The sequence below is a fragment of the Eutrema salsugineum genome, unplaced genomic scaffold (genome assembly GCF_000478725.1).
Source record: "Eutrema salsugineum unplaced genomic scaffold, Eutsalg1_0 scaffold_2, whole genome shotgun sequence".
NCBI classification, from domain to species: domain Eukaryota; kingdom Viridiplantae; phylum Streptophyta; class Magnoliopsida; order Brassicales; family Brassicaceae; genus Eutrema; species Eutrema salsugineum.
Window position 1 is genome coordinate 690,146 of NW_006256829.1, and position 12,204 is coordinate 702,349.

The window sequence follows — 12,204 nt, forward strand, 5'->3', positions numbered from 1 at the left end:
CCTTTAATCATTTTAAATATGCTCTAATAAGCCACACCATAATGCATACTTTACTAATATTTTCTGGATTGACAAGACAAATCATGAAAATTAGAGAGATTATCATTGTTAGTTGTTCAACATATCATAATAAATGCTCAGCATCACCACGCTTCTAAGTAAATTTTCCAATGAGTGAATGAAAAAAATAAAGTAGTTGACATATATAGCCTAAATTCAATTATAAATTACCCCAAACAAACGTGAAAAACAAACGTACGGTTAACGAGTAACTACGAATTTAATTGTTTGGTTGAAGTAATAATATTTATGCAACAACATACACTGACTAGGATAACGATTACGAAACTGTGATCTTTTATTGATATAAACGTACACATCCGTCAGAAAAGCAATTTAACAGTTAAAATCTAGTAGTTTTATTATATCGCGAAAAGATGATTTTGACATACAATGAACAAAGATGATGGAAATAGTATTTAAGTGTGTCCAACGGATTAAGTATTAGCTGCCTAAATCATTGACTTTTTGGAGAGAAACCCCAACAGGTTTCCTTATCAGTGGCCAGCTTGTACCAGTTTTGTTATGATTTTTCGCTATTAAAAAACGAAAAATGCATTTTAAATTTTCCCATCACTCCATGTGGCGTCTTCCTCTAGTTAACAGGAAGTCTTTTTCTTAATATAATAAAGCTGTTTTCATCCTATATGAATATAAATAAGTGAGAACTAGCCGTTGGAATTTAATAATTTCAACTAATCATATGATTTCATTGTCGTCCAACATACCGTAGCGTGTGTATAATATGTATATCTGCTTCTGATAATTTATAGTAATATTAATAGGTAGTTGATTTGGGATATGGACATTTCACCTAATGAATAATTCTAATATCGTCCTTACGAAAGGGAAAAAAAAAAGTTTTAATTTTATCCGTTATGAAACCTTCTCTCGCCGTCGGTCCACTATGTTTTTGGTCTTTGCATTCTTAGCAAGTGAAATATATGTATGTGAACAAACCATATTATTTATTTTTGTAGTTAATGACGGTAAATTCTTTTGATCTATGAAATATTTTGAGAAAAACATTTTTATTATAACTGTTATGTATTTTGTTTTTCTAGATCTATTTTTACAGTTTAGACCTAAGAGAACTTTTAGAATTTGGAAAAGCAAAAGCAAGTAGAACAAAAAAATGAACCGAAAATCACTTTGGCATATATGTAATGTCAGTGGGTCATGAAAATAGCCAGGGCCGTTAGCGGTAAATAGATAAGCCAGAGAGTTTGGTAACGACCCGACATTTATGTCTTGTCGTTTGTACCACAACGCAACGGTAGAAGATTTCTCTATATTGGTATACTATCACCTACCTCGCTCTCATATATATAACCCATACTTTTTCTCCCAGTGAATTTAATGTAAATTAATAGTAATATATAATTGGTCCGAACATATCCCTGGTGAATTTCATTAGATATTTTCAGTTTTTTTTACTGACAATACTTTATTGGGTTGTTGTTTAGTTGTTTATATTTTAGAAGAAAAAAAAAACATTTCTGCAAGGGTTAACTGGAGCTAACTACGTAACGTATATATATATATATATATAACCAACGTAACGTACATATTATGTAGGTACTACGCTAAAGCAGAATCCGAAAACCTTCCAATAGCGGAACCAAATGTCACCGCTTCAGATTTCTTCTTCGTCGGGAATCTCATGGTGTTTATTTAGTTTTAATTTTTAAATAGAAGGATTTTCTAGAAAATCCTAATTATTGGTTTTTATTTGAAGAGGATTATAGAACATTTGTCTCTCTTTTCCCTTGTGAAATGAAGGTCATTGAGTTCTTTCCTCTAATTCTTTTTCGTTGAATGATTAAGAAAAAAGTCCGTTTTCCTTTTCTTAATATCTCTGACTACTTTAACCATCATAAATTTTATGACTATGTTTCAGGAAAAACTTCTTTTTTATGGGTTTCGCATTTTCTTTTATGTGTTCCACTCAAAATCTACTAAAAGATTAAACGCAACACAATTCTGGCTTTAACTGATCAGACCCACGATAGGATTATACTATACATCCTTCAAGACATCATAGAGTTTTAAAATTGTCCAAATCTAAATTCCCCAACCAACCATATATATATATATATATGGGCTTCTTACACCACTGGGAAGAAGATAATCTGTTCTTAGAAATGGCTTACCTCAAGGCTCAATGCTAGGATTCTGAATCAGAAAGCGAGCGTTGTGTAACAGGGAAGTAGTCTCCTCGTTTGATGCATCAAGCAGACGCAATTCCTTGATCTCCTCCTGCCATTTCTCAACATGTTCCTTGTGTATCCTGTTCATATGTGAAATGATTTATTCATTTGAGCGTACAAACATCTCAACCATGTTACATACATAAACATTTATAGGGTCTCTTCAATCTCACATGATCAAGCGTTCTTCGAATTCGTTACTGAGTTCCTTGAACATTGTCTTCCCTGATTCTAGCAAGTTAGAAACCTACACAAGAAGCACCATTGAGCTTGATAACCATATCAAATTCTTCCTAAACTTAAGCAAATGCGTTTATCGCAGGGAAATTATCAACACAGCGTACAGTCTGCGTGAAGCTCTCAATCTTGTCGAGAATTTGAGCAATGTTAAGTTCCATCTCATCAGAAGCAACAAGTTTCGTCTCAGTTTCTTCATTCTCGATTGTATCCAGGCTCATTCCATCTCTCGAATCTCCTTTTTCCTCTTCACCCTATCAAATTTCCAGGCAAATACTAAAGATCTGATCCACCGAGATTAAACGACAAATTCAAAACAGTAAGAAACATACAGATGGTTTCATGCGTTTCCGAAATCCTCCGTTTCCTGCTTCTTCTTCCATTTCCACTGATTATCTAAACTGCAGTAGTTGGAACGGTTCTCATGAACTTCGAATTCCGAGGTTTATGAATGCAAAAATGCACGATTACATCCCAAACAGATATCGATTACGTTTTTTTCTACTCGATTTAAATGGAATCCGATAACAAAACCATCGTAACAGATTTCGATTCCCAATCTAAAACTCGCGAACAATCTAGCTGAAGATTCTACAGTAGAACGGCAGTAACTAGATCGAGATCGACAAAAACAAAATATAAAAAAGAACCAATAGAGAGAACTTACGCTTCGAAACGAAATCCACGCGATGAAGATCGAAGAAATTGCTCGGAAAGGAGTTTGAGAGAAGATGAAGGAGTTTTTAGCGAGAGCGAGTGTGGAGACTGGCTGACTGGGAAGCAGCGAGCGACGAAGAAACAATTTGTTATTTCGAAAAACCCATTTAAATAAAGAGCATATACAGTATATGATCTATTTTAGTGGATGATTATGCGATTCAAAGACTAAACCGAGCCGATTTTTCTTATTATTATTACTCGAGAGAAAAAAATGTATGTCTTGAGCTTACAATGATTTTCATGTGCATATTCTGTTGGTGAGAAAAAAAAGAACTACGAAGAAGATTGTAATTATACAATACTATTGTGGGAGAGTGACTCAGGCAAGAATCAAAGCAATACTATAAAGAACTCCAATTGCTAATGGAATTGGAAGCTATTTGATGATATCAAGCAGAATATTCCAAACATTTACGGCTTAAGTAGTACTTATAAACAGACATACAAAAAACAAATTAACTTAACTGAGTCAGAGATAATTGTCTACTCTACTAGCCTCTAGCTCCACCAGACCGTTAATAACTCCGGAACAAAACCAAAAAAAAAAATTATACACCGGAGACTGATAAGATATATGCGCCTTAGCTTAGCTTAACAAAAGACTGAGCAACTGTGTTCTCTGCATCCGAAAGATTCAACAAGACTTTTTATAATCATCCCACGACCTTTTCTTCTTGGGAACCCGAACCAAAACATATTTATCTGATGATGATGATGATGATGACGACGCTGATGATGACCAATGCTTCTTTACTTTAGATACTGGCTGATTTACTTGTAATGAGTTTGCTCCACTGCTCCATTGTTCTTCTTGTTTTATACCAACAGCCAATTGAGGGATTATCTTGCTCTCTCTTGGGGGCTTCTCATGCTCAGCTTCACTCTCGTCGTCACTGATCACCACGATCGCATCTGCACACACAAAGAAAAAGAGAGATTCAAACAAACTTTCTTGGAGAAGAGATTTCGCAGAGATTAATCAAAACATAAACAGACATACCTGTCACAGTATTGTTAGTATTACGATACTCATCCACCAGAATCACCTCGTCGTTGTCTAAAGCCATAGTGTTCTCTCCTTGGTCGATGAGTTTCTTAGCATCATCGTAGAGTGATTTAAAATGTGAACACTCCTTTTCCACCTCGTCGTTGTCTAAAGCCATAGTGCTCCCTCCTTGGTCGATGAGTTTCTTAGCATCATCGTAGAGTGATTTAAAATGTGCACACTCCTTTTCCACCTCGTTAAACCTCGCTGCTAATTCATCATACCTACTCTCCATCTTCTTATGCTCCTCTTCTTCTTTCTCTATCGCAATCAAGAGCTCATCGTTCTTGTTCCTCAAATCATCGATCATGGCTTTACTCTCAATCTCCTTTCTCTTCATCTCCTCAACCATCTTCTTATACTTGTCCTTCTCGCTTCTCTCGCTCTCAAGATCCTTCTTACTCCCACCCTCCATTCTCTTCATCTCCTCAATCGTCTTCTTATACTTGTCCTTCTCGCTTCTCTCGCTCTCAAGATCCTTTTGCAGGCGTAGATTTGTCGCCTCGAGTTCCTTGGTTTGGTTTGGGTTATGAAGACGCGAACTCATCTTCTCATTCATGTCTTGTACAAGCTTAAATCTTTTCTTAAGACTTGCGTAATCGTCTTTCAGGCTATCATGGTTCTCCTTCAGGATTTCGTATCTTGTCTTCAATAACTCGTCTGGAGCAAACGCAATGCTTCTTCCCGAAGTAGCCACTGACAAGATTTCGTTCTTCACCGATTTGTCCCGAGGAGCTGATGATTTTCCAGACATGACTTTGAAGCCTTAAACCTGTAACAACACAAACAGCGTCTCAAGCTTTTGCTACAGCTTACTTGCCAATTTTTAACAAAATTTCACAGATTCTGAAGAAAGCCTAAAACCCAGATTCGTACTAAGCTCCACCGAAAGAAGAAGAACAAAAAATAGTCTCGGATTTTCTCCACAAAACCAAAATGCACAACGAAAGAGAAAATAGAGAAAGGAACACAAAACTTACCACTAAAAACCCTAAAGCTCAAACCTTTCTAAGTTTTACCGGGAGAAGAAGAACAGAAAATATTTTCTAGTCTCGGATTACAGCAATTTCTCCACAATCATAACCAATGTGTGCAGTGAAAGCTAAGAGAGAACAAAAAAAAAAAAAAAACCTTACCCAGAAGCTCTTGATCTTCTTCTTCAAATCTCTCGAGCAAACAGCAACAAGGCCAGAAAAGAGAGAGAGAGAGAGAGCTATTGCAAAATGAAAGAAGCCAGAGGAGGAAGAAGAAAAGAAAAGCCCTAAAAGCAGACGAAATGAAGCGGGAATGCGAAAGGACACGCATCCATGGACGATAGTTAAACAAGATTATGTTGCATTTAACAAATATATTAATTCAAGTTAGATTGTTGTGCTTCCCAATCTCATGAAACTCAAACAAATTACAATTACACTTATTTAATTAAGTTATCTCTGTCCAACCCTTTCTTTTACCCGAAATGAAGATCTAAATTTTCTCACTATGCAAATCTGATTAGATAAACGTTCCAAAAAACTACTAATTGATTGGTGAGGGATGATGACCTTCTGAACCAATAGGAAGGTTAAGCATTTATGATTCTCGCTCTTTTTCAAAAGGCATTTACTCCCCCTTACAAAAGTCATAGGCCTGCTTGTAACGCTAATGCAAAAACCCCAAAGGGTGAGAGACAAAACTGTATTACAAGTTACAACAACAACCACCCAAAGTGAAACCAAACCCTTGAGATGAGATGTCTACTCTCTCTCTCTCTCTCTCTCTCTCTCTCTCTCTCTCTCTCTCTCTCATTTTCCTTCGTTAAAAGCAAAAGGTCGAATGACTGGTTTCCTTTGATTCCATCATCCGACTTTCTTTGTATTTCCACAGGATTTACCCTTAAAACCGGGGCGATCTCATTCATCGATTCCATAATTTTCACCAAAGTATTTATCCACTAGACTGTTCGCCATGACTCTTAGCTCTTCGTTTTCATGGAACTGGAATCTTTCCATTGCATCTATGCCGTCTTCTCCTTCCACAAGCTTTGGACCTTCTCCGTTTGGCATTCCTCTTAGAACCTACCACCCAGAAATCAAAACCCATCACGATCATTCTGGATCCATAAATGACTATATGTACAAAATCAGCATAGAAACAAGCTCCGGTCTCGTTGAGCTTTTCAGGCCATTTAGTTAAATTGCTTACCAGCTCAATAAACTGAAGACCCAGCCTAGCAGCTTCCATGTCAGGAGATCTGACCAGCTCAATAAAACCCCGGAGGCAACCGCCACTGACAATGGAGACTAAATGCTCTTGAATTATCCTTGCTTTTGTGTCCCCTTCTGCAGATTCTACACAGAGATTTCCCAAGACGTAGGCAACTTCTTTCCTTATATCAAAGGGTGACGTGGAAAGAAGCCGTAGCAACAATGGCATTGCTTCAGTCGAATGTATTAGTTTCTTGTGTTCAATAGATCCCGCAGCTATATTAGATAATACCCACGCAGCTTCCTACATTATTTAGTTTAGTGATGAAGACAAGGAAAGCTTCCAGTATAAAAAAAAACAAAAAAAAAACAAAGTAGGTATGTGATACTGACCTTCTTTAAAACACGGTGTTCGCTTCTTAAGCACTTTGCAAGCACACAAATAACACTTTCTGGAATTTGATTCAGAATATCAGAACAAAAGAAATGATTAAGCTAATGGTGTTTCAACAGGAGAAGTTAATAGATACTAGCCTTCAGTATTATGTCCACGGATAAGGATGGTTAATATTGCTTTGGGATCAACAGCGACAAAGTTGCCTAAACTTCGTAGAACCTGAATTCAAACTTTAGTTATACATAGAATCCAAAATGCGGCATTTGAAAAAAACATTAGCATGTAATTAGTATTCTGTTTCTAATCAATCATGCTAATTATAAGAATAACTGAAATCAATGTGGCCAGAACAGCATAATCCGTGGTAATAAATGAACTAAATACTAACTAGAATCCTGTTTCTTTTGCACAATAACGTCTGTTCGAAATTTACCGGGATGAGAAGTTGCAGGCTATTTGAGTTTGCTAATCTTTCAATAAGTAGTTGAAGAATGTCTCCCTTCAAAAGCATACTCGTCGCAATATCTGAGAGGGCAGAAAGGTAAACAACAATCCATGCAATTTCCGTGGCAATTTCTTCATCCCTAAATCCAACAATCAATAATATCTTGATCAAATTATCCAGCAAACAATATAGCGTAGACGGATACAAAAGACCCGTATGAAGCTCAACAATCAGTAAGAAGCAAGACATCACAACAAGTTTAACAGTTGCTGCAATTAAAAGAGATGAAACTTTGCTTACGTTTTCTTCAAGTGTCGGAGAATTGCATCAAGTATCCCATCGACTCTGACAAGTTGTGCTGCTGCCTTTGGTTCAGGTCCCTATGTAAATGCATGGCCAAATTACTTCTATAACAAAGTTTTTTTATCATAAACAAATGTGATAAAATGCACACCAGAACTGTTCACACCTTAATCAAATTTGACAATGCCCAAGCAGCTGTTCTTACTGTTGAACCCTTGTCAGGAAAAATCATACGTGCTAGAGGTGGCAAAGCCCCTTGAGACAAAAGTACATTTCTCAAATCTTCTCCTTCACCCGCAACATTACCAACTGCCCAAGCACACTGCTCAGCAACCGGCGCAGAGCTCTTTTCTGAATATTAACTTGTAAGCATAAGAAATCTAATCCAAAAAACAGAGAAACGAGTAATAACAGACTTCGTAGGCCAGTACAAACCTCCAAGGTGAGCAATGAGCAGAGGCAGTGCAGGCAATAGAGCTTTTGTTTCTTCAGGTTTTCCAGCAGCGATGTTTGTAAGACACCAAGCTGACTCAAGTAACTGTAATTAGACAGAAGTGAGATCAAAAGATTACAAGCCTACTTAATTTGTCTTATTTCAATACATTAATTACTTGAAATAATCTCTAACTAAATATAATCTCTACAAATAGGCCTATAATATTCAAGATATATAAGCAAATAAATGCAATAACAAAGGTGATAACAGTAAACCATATATAAGGCCAATGTAAGAAACCTGTTCGTCGGGAGAGCCAAATGAAAGACACTGCACAAGTAAAGGTATTGCACCAGCGCTGAGCGCAGCTTCAATGGGAGGGAACTCGGATTTTGACAGTAGACGCCTGAGTTCCCGAAGAGCGGTCACCCTCTTTTGGATTGCACCTTTTCCTCTGAGAATTGAACAGGAAGATGATAAGTAGATATCCGACAGAAGCCATGCCAACAGATTCCATAAAATGGTTTCAGGTATCACTATTCACTAACACTACCCAAAACAGTGAAGAAAACAAAAAGAATGATCAATTCCTAGGCTTTCTGGTTTTTCCAAGGTGACAGATTCACTTACTGATATTGAACAGCAGACTTGAGCTCTTCCACGGCTTTACTGGTTTGAGCCTCCAATATTGGCTGCTCTTCATCAATCATCATCTCATTCTCAACGAGAGCATCCTCATCATCGCCATTAGTACCCACCCTACAAAGCCGCTTTGCCCTAACCAGTAATTCTCTTCTTTCCTTCGCCACCGTAACAGCTTGTTGCCGCCTTCTTTGTCCCGCAACATTTCCAACTACACAGCGTCATATCCAGAAATACAATCACAATCCATGTCACCTACTGATAAAGTCCAATCGTTCTACAAGTTTATATAAATTTGTAAAATTGCTATGGCCCAAAACCCATCAATATACATGAAAACCAATACTTAAGAAAGCTGAATTTGTGATGCATTCCCTAACTCTCAAAATTGCAACAAGAAAGGAACAGCTCCATCAACAAGATTGAAGTTTCAAACGGAAATAGTCATCTTAACATAACACTCTTTGAACCCTTATTTTCTCCAAATACAAATCCACCACTTTAAAGAACTCGATTTCTTCTTCCACTAATCACCACCTAACCTAATTTTCTTGAGAAGCAAACAAGAACACACTCTCCATTAGTAACACTAACACCCTTAGAAAAGTACTCAGGTGCCCAATCAAACTCTGAGGGTTTACAGCAAACCCCAGAACCAAAATACCTTACTTCTCCTCTAAATTTCGAATCACAGAAACTAGGCAACGCCAAAACCAAAAGGGGATGCAAATAAAAATCACCTGAAGACTTTATCGGGTCTCTTCGATTAGACGCGGAGCCATCATCTGCCATTGGAGAAGCTGGAGCACACCTAGTTTCTGCGTGAGTAGGGTTTGATTCAGTAACACACCTGACAAATTTTTCTTTTACGAAACAACAAAAAGGATTACGAATTTCGGACCAAAAAAAGGAATTTTCAAGTTGGATAATTTGGGATCCATTCGCTCGCGCCTGCCGCCCAGGAAAAGGAAAATAAAAGCACGAAAATTTCGCTAACTCGTATAGAATTTCAAATTAGTCCCTAAAATTTACAAGTATACATAAAATGGCCATTTAACTTAAACAATATCTGGCTGAGTCTCGAAGGGTGTCAAAAGCAATTAATTAACTATCTGTCGTGAGTTCCACGAAGTATTCTTGCATTTGCCGATGTGGCAAACTGTATACATAACGTGGCGACTTCTAATTTGTAATTTGCGTACACCGTAATCTAATGTGACGCATGTGAATATAACTCTTGCACGATTATACGTACACGTGTCTCAACCATCCAAAATGTTGTCTTCCCGGAACCTCTTAACTTCACAGTTCACACCTCCTTCCTTGTCTGATCCAATTTCCCGTCACTTTCTCAGAAGTTTTCTCGAGGAAACAAAAAGGAGAAGACGAAAGCCAAATTCTCTCGGTTTAACACGAATTTTCTTTGGATCTATCCCTTGGCTGCATCAAATGGAGCTATCTCAGCAGTTCAAGGCCGTAACCCTCACACACGTCCGGTACCGTCGCGGAGATCAGCTCGGGCACTTCCTCGCATGGATCTCTCTCGTTCCGGTCTTCATCAGCCTCGGCGGATTCGTCTCTCATTTCCTCTTCCGCCGTGAGCTTCAGGGGATCTTCTTCGGTATAGGTCTCGTGATCTCGCAATTCATCAACGAGTTTATCAAAACGTCCGTAGAACAGGCTCGTCCAGAGACCTGCACGTTGCTCGAAGCTTGCGATTCACACGGATGGCCTTCCAGCCACTCGCAGTTCATGTTCTTCTTCGCGACCTATTTCAGCATGATGGCTTGTAAAGGAATCGGGTTCTGGTTCGGGTTAAGGAGCAGATGGGTTCTCAATCTCCTCCATTGGTCTCTAGCTGTTGTTACCATGTATTCTAGGGTTTACTTAGGCTACCACACGGTGGCGCAGGTTTTCGCCGGCGCTGCGTTAGGGGCGATTGTCGGGGCTAGCTGGTTCTGGGTGGTTAATTCTGTGCTGTATCCATATTTTCCGGTGATTGAGGAGAGTGCATTGGGGAGGATGCTCTGTGTCAAGGATACTTCGCATATTCCTGATGTGCTCAAGTTTGAATATGACAATGCAAGGGCTGCTAGGAAGAACATGGGCACGAAGTCCGATTAATTTGCCTGATTTGATCTTTGGTAAGTCGAAATTTTCATCACTGTTTCATTGATATGGATCCGATTTGGTCTTTAGGAATAAGCTTACTTTGGAATCAAGATTTGGCTTTTGATAATCTTCTTTTTTAGCTCGAGAATGTAGTGATTCTTGATACTCCCTTATCTATATTCTAAAGCTAATAGAGAGAAGTTGGTCTGATACTTCATTTATTCCCAAACTGATTTTAGATAGATGTAATGCAAATTGCGTAATGTTCTTGGTGTATGATGAAACTAAGGTAGTAACAGTTATGGATCCTTGTAAAGCACAGGAAGAACAATGTGTGTCAATGAAATGCATTTATCCTGAAGTTTCAGAAAATTTGTTTGTTTTGTCTTCTCAATTTCTTAGCTTTGACGTACCTCTAGATTTGAACTAAGTAGTATCTAGTCCTTCTAGTTTTTGATCCTTTTTTTTTGCTTGCCACACTTTTGACCTATGTATTTGTCAATCGACTAGGAGTAGGCCATATTTGCAGTTAAGCATTTCCCGACTATAAATACTTGCTGCATGCTGATTATAAGCTTTTAACATATAAATCAAAAGGTTTTGATAGTTTTATTGAAGCAGTCTGATTGATTCATTGAAACACTGTCAGAAACATGAAAATAATTTGTTTTCTACATCTCTGTTGTTCAATATTAGAATTGGCAATGAACTTGGTTGGGGTGGTTTTGTTTTACTGTAGTGTATTTCACATCTAGTTTGCAAAATCTTATCTTATCTCAGCCTAAAACTCAGTATATTAGCTTAACCAAAACGTCTTAAACCAGTTCAAAGTCATTCTTCTTGGAGCTCATTAGCTGTTCCCCCTCGTCTTTCATAATGCCGCCAACAATTTTTTCCGTACTGTTTTTCGCAAAAGCCATCTTATTTGCTTTCATCTATTGCAGGTCAAGAACTCTGGAAAGCTTTGTTTAGCCAGTGTTTGAAGACTTTATGACATTGGTGATATTATCTGCTCATCTGAACACGATACTGACGAGAGGAACATTCTTCACACTTATTAAGTCATCTTTGCTTCCTTTTGTCTTTGTACTCACCTATCTATTAAAAGAGACATTGGTTCATAAATTAAAGAGAAAAGTTGAAGAAAAATGAGCACTTATTATGAAAAATGAGCACTTATTAGGGAAAAACAAAAATGAGCACTTATTATGACATATGTATTTTCACTTACTTAATCACAGCTAAAAAAAAAAATTGTTTAGCAGTCTTGTTCGAAGACTTGATGACATCGGTGAGATTAGCTTTCATTATTTACTTTTTGGGTCACGAGATTAGCTACTCATCTGAAACCATGATGATGACTGATGGATAGCTTATGGAAACATTCTACTGTGTTAATTGTTGCATGCAT

The 12,204-nt window shown here is 37.7% G+C and overlaps 4 protein-coding genes across 4 annotated transcripts; 1 reads left to right on the plus strand and 3 right to left on the minus strand.

Moving 5' to 3' along the window:
• Positions 1 to 1,823: 1,823 nt before the first annotated feature.
• Positions 1,824 to 3,337, minus strand: LOC18018028. The gene is made up of 5 exons (XM_024156553.1): positions 3,175 to 3,337; positions 2,840 to 2,908; positions 2,615 to 2,761; positions 2,444 to 2,517; positions 1,824 to 2,350 (listed from the first exon to the last, which is right to left on the minus strand). The coding sequence occupies exons 2-5, from the start codon at positions 2,888 to 2,890 to the stop codon at positions 2,215 to 2,217; spliced, it is 408 nt and encodes a 135-aa protein (XP_024012321.1). The 5' UTR covers positions 2,891 to 2,908; positions 3,175 to 3,337; the 3' UTR covers positions 1,824 to 2,214.
• Positions 3,338 to 3,648: 311 nt separating this feature from the next.
• Positions 3,649 to 5,676, minus strand: LOC18018029 (myosin-2 heavy chain). The gene is made up of 3 exons (XM_006398693.2): positions 5,409 to 5,676; positions 4,228 to 5,044; positions 3,649 to 4,139 (listed from the first exon to the last, which is right to left on the minus strand). The coding sequence occupies exons 2-3, from the start codon at positions 5,024 to 5,026 to the stop codon at positions 3,862 to 3,864; spliced, it is 1,077 nt and encodes a 358-aa protein (XP_006398756.1). The 5' UTR covers positions 5,027 to 5,044; positions 5,409 to 5,676; the 3' UTR covers positions 3,649 to 3,861.
• Positions 5,677 to 5,815: 139 nt separating this feature from the next.
• On the minus strand, positions 5,816 to 9,611 carry LOC18018030 (importin subunit alpha-9). Its single transcript, XM_006398694.2, has 11 exons — positions 9,422 to 9,611; positions 8,670 to 8,892; positions 8,340 to 8,493; positions 8,039 to 8,141; positions 7,770 to 7,954; positions 7,601 to 7,680; positions 7,289 to 7,439; positions 6,993 to 7,074; positions 6,852 to 6,910; positions 6,457 to 6,762; positions 5,816 to 6,329 (listed from the first exon to the last, which is right to left on the minus strand). Exons 1-11 carry the CDS (start codon positions 9,471 to 9,473, stop codon positions 6,165 to 6,167), a joined length of 1,560 nt encoding a protein of 519 aa, XP_006398757.1. The 5' UTR covers positions 9,474 to 9,611; the 3' UTR covers positions 5,816 to 6,164.
• A 362-nt stretch (positions 9,612 to 9,973) lies between these two features.
• LOC18018031 (lipid phosphate phosphatase gamma) lies at positions 9,974 to 11,945 on the plus strand. The gene is made up of 2 exons (XM_006398695.2): positions 9,974 to 10,825; positions 11,738 to 11,945. The coding sequence occupies exon 1, from the start codon at positions 10,131 to 10,133 to the stop codon at positions 10,803 to 10,805; it is 675 nt and encodes a 224-aa protein (XP_006398758.2). The 5' UTR covers positions 9,974 to 10,130; the 3' UTR covers positions 10,806 to 10,825; positions 11,738 to 11,945.
• The last annotated feature ends 259 nt before the right edge of the window (positions 11,946 to 12,204 follow it).

Coding starts and splice junctions, on each gene's coding strand:
- LOC18018028 (XM_024156553.1), bottom strand. CDS start 2,890: ATGGAAGAAGAAGCAGGAAACGGAGGATTTCGGAAACGCATGAAACCA. Junction 2,518..2,614: donor TTGAGAGCTTCACGCAGACT/GTACGCTGTGTT, acceptor CTTCTTGTGTAG/GTTTCTAACTTGCTAGAATC. Junction 2,351..2,443: donor TTCGAAGAACGCTTGATCAT/GTGAGATTGAAG, acceptor ACATATGAACAG/GATACACAAGGAACATGTTG.
- LOC18018030 (XM_006398694.2), bottom strand. CDS start 9,473: ATGGCAGATGATGGCTCCGCGTCTAATCGAAGAGACCCGATAAAGTCT. Junction 8,494..8,669: donor AAGTCTGCTGTTCAATATCA/GTAAGTGAATCT, acceptor TTCAATTCTCAG/AGGAAAAGGTGCAATCCAAA. Junction 8,142..8,339: donor TTGGCTCTCCCGACGAACAG/GTTTCTTACATT, acceptor GTCTAATTACAG/TTACTTGAGTCAGCTTGGTG.
- LOC18018031 (XM_006398695.2), top strand. CDS start 10,131: ATGGAGCTATCTCAGCAGTTCAAGGCCGTAACCCTCACACACGTCCGG.
- LOC18018029 (XM_006398693.2), bottom strand. CDS start 5,026: ATGTCTGGAAAATCATCAGCTCCTCGGGACAAATCGGTGAAGAACGAA. Junction 4,140..4,227: donor TACTAACAATACTGTGACAG/GTATGTCTGTTT, acceptor TTGTGTGTGCAG/ATGCGATCGTGGTGATCAGT.